The 2684-nt window shown below is 35.8% G+C and overlaps 1 protein-coding gene across 1 annotated transcript; it reads left to right on the plus strand.

Moving 5' to 3' along the window:
• Positions 1 to 290: 290 nt before the first annotated feature.
• Positions 291 to 987, plus strand: LOC129570841 (uncharacterized; the record flags this gene model as incomplete). The annotated part of the gene is made up of 3 exons (XM_055450563.1): positions 291 to 469; positions 539 to 721; positions 825 to 987. Coding segments are annotated over 3 exons (525 nt in total), but the record flags the coding sequence as incomplete, so codon positions are not given.
• Between the last annotated feature and the right edge of the window lie 1697 nt (positions 988 to 2684).

Raw genomic sequence — 2684 nt, forward strand, 5'->3', positions numbered from 1 at the left:
GATTTACGTTTTTTCATTTCGGAACGAAAGTGGAGGCAACACAAACATTGCACTTGTGTGCTGTCATTAAATAAAGAGTTAGTTAATTTCCACATACATACATGTATATGACTGAAACTCAGATATGTTTTCTGCTTTCACTAAAATATTGAAGCGAATATGTTTTTGTTAAAAATGTATTTGTTCTACTTTACTACTAAAAAAGCAAAAAAACATTTCTTATGCTCAATGTGTTCAAGTACTTGGTATGCTTTAGTTATTTGTATTGACATACCGTGAATTGTGTACAGCTGAACAACGATTCCGCGTTACGAGCAAAATGGATTAAGCAAATTCAAAAGCACCAAACATTTGACAGCGTTCCCATCACATATTCAGTGTGTGCTGATCATTTTGACTCCAATTACATCCAGCAAAGTGGAAATCGGAAGATTCTCAAAAAAGGTTCATTGCCAATATATTTTCCGGAGTAAGTTTAGATGTTTTGTATACTGATGCAACACGGTTTTTAAATTCACATTTTTTTCGACTTTTTCAGTGCCGATGGACACATCAATGTGTTTTTGCCGAACGATGAAGATGAAATGCAACAATTGGCCACACCCGAACAAGCTGTTGATGTTGAACCACCAGTTAATGATGCAGAATTGAATTCAACGACAACAACAAACAATCCCGAAGTACAGGAACAGAAAGAAAATACAATTCCGAATGGCGATAAGTGAGTATTGATTTATAATAACCTTTTGTTTTTGCACTGCTAAAAATGACATCGACAATATGAATAAAAACATGTTTTGCATTCTTCCTTTTTTATCGTCCAGGAAGTTTGAAATCTCAGCATTGGAGTACAATCGTTACCTTCAATTGGAAATTCAATTGCAAAAGTACAAAGGATTGTGTGAGAAAAAAGCCAAAGAGATCAAGCATTTACAAGACCAAGTTGCCCGTTTGAAGCGTAAGGAGTTGAAACGGTTTGCTGTTTAGCCCGAACCAGTTAAATCGACGGCTGATGTAAAAGTAAAAGCAAAAATATTAGTTTAAGGCATCATAATCAAAACGATCCATTTGTGTATTGCAAGCCATTCCATTACTTCCATTTACATTTTGATTTGAATTTGACACAACTTTGAATTTTTCCATTTATTTTTTTTACCTCGCTACTTTTACTTTACTTTTATTTCAATTGTATGATTTTTTCATGATTTTTAAAAAATAAATACCGATAAATACATTAAAACAAGACAACAAAAATATAACAAAAACAATTGTTTTACAATTTTTAGACTGCAAATGAAAGGATTTTGGAGTGTCTGTCTTCCGGACGTAATGAAAAATGCTACAATGAAGATGTGCGATCATTTTGTTTGACTTTGCATTTTTATAGCCCCCGTGCCTATAATTATGTAAGAAGTAAATTTGATAACAAATTGCCAGCCATCCCAACAATGCGGAATTGGTATGCTTCTATTAATGCATCACCTGGATTCACAATGGAAGCCTTCGAAGTCCTGAAGAAGAAAGCCGATGAAGTTCTAGAAACAACTGGATCGAAAATGTTGTGTGCATTGATGGACGATGAAGTAGCAATCCGTTATCACGCTCAATGGAATGCTGCTTCAAAGAAATTTGACGGATTCGTCAATTTAGGTAGTAACAACCGCACATTACATCCAGATGAGGATAATTTGCCACTTGCCAAAAATGCCTTGGTGTTTATGATTAGTGGAGTTAAAGAGGACTTCAAAATACCTGTGGCGTACTTTTTAGTCAAAGGACTGACAGCGGATGAAAAGGCAGCCATCACAAACGAACTTCTCATTCGCTTAAGTGAGATAGAAATAATCGTTGTTTCAATGACATTTGATGGTAATCGTACCAACCTTGCGATGGTTAAAATCTTCGGTGGAAATTTTGAAGGAAAACCATATTTTATCGATCCTGCTGACAACAATCGAAAGATATATGTAATTTTGGATAATCCGCATATGTTGAAATTGGCGCGGAACACTATTGCAGTCCATAATCTAGTTGATGGAGACGGTGGCGTAATTTCATGGAGTTACTTTGTAGCTCTTTATGAAGCCCAGAAAAATCTTTCCTGGAACTTGGGGAACAAGCTGACAAAAGCCCACATTCAATGGGACAAGAAAAAAATGTCAGTGAAGTTAGCCGCCGAGACTATAAGCAACAGTGTGGCTGATTCGATGGAATTCATGCAAGGAGAATGTGAGCAGTTTGAATATGTAATGGCCACCGTGAAATATATTGGCATATGGAATGATAGCTTCGACATTATGAATTCCACAACATCGGAAAGAGCTACTGGCTTCAAGAGAGCGATATCCAAATCAACTGCTCCTGAGCTATTTCATCGTTTTGAAGAGGCTATGGAATATTTTAAAGAGCTGAAGGTCGAAGGAGATGAGAGATCAATTTTTAATTCGGGTGTTAATACCGCATTCATGGGAACGTACAGCAATATGATTAGTTTTATGGGAATCTTCAACGATTACGTGCAAACAGACAAAATGGATAAAATCATCTGTCATCGTTTTAGCCAAGATTTGCTTGAGTCTTTCTTTGGTTCTATCCGAAGCATGGGTGGTAAAGATTTCAATTGTTTTGTTTTTTTACCTCTACTGTACAAACACTTCCATCAATTTGTTCAACAAATTATGTTA

Source organism: Sitodiplosis mosellana, unplaced genomic scaffold (assembly GCF_009176505.1).
Source record: "Sitodiplosis mosellana isolate CC-2019 unplaced genomic scaffold, AAFC_SMos_1.0 Smas_scaffold_336, whole genome shotgun sequence".
NCBI lineage: Eukaryota > Metazoa > Arthropoda > Insecta > Diptera > Cecidomyiidae > Sitodiplosis > Sitodiplosis mosellana.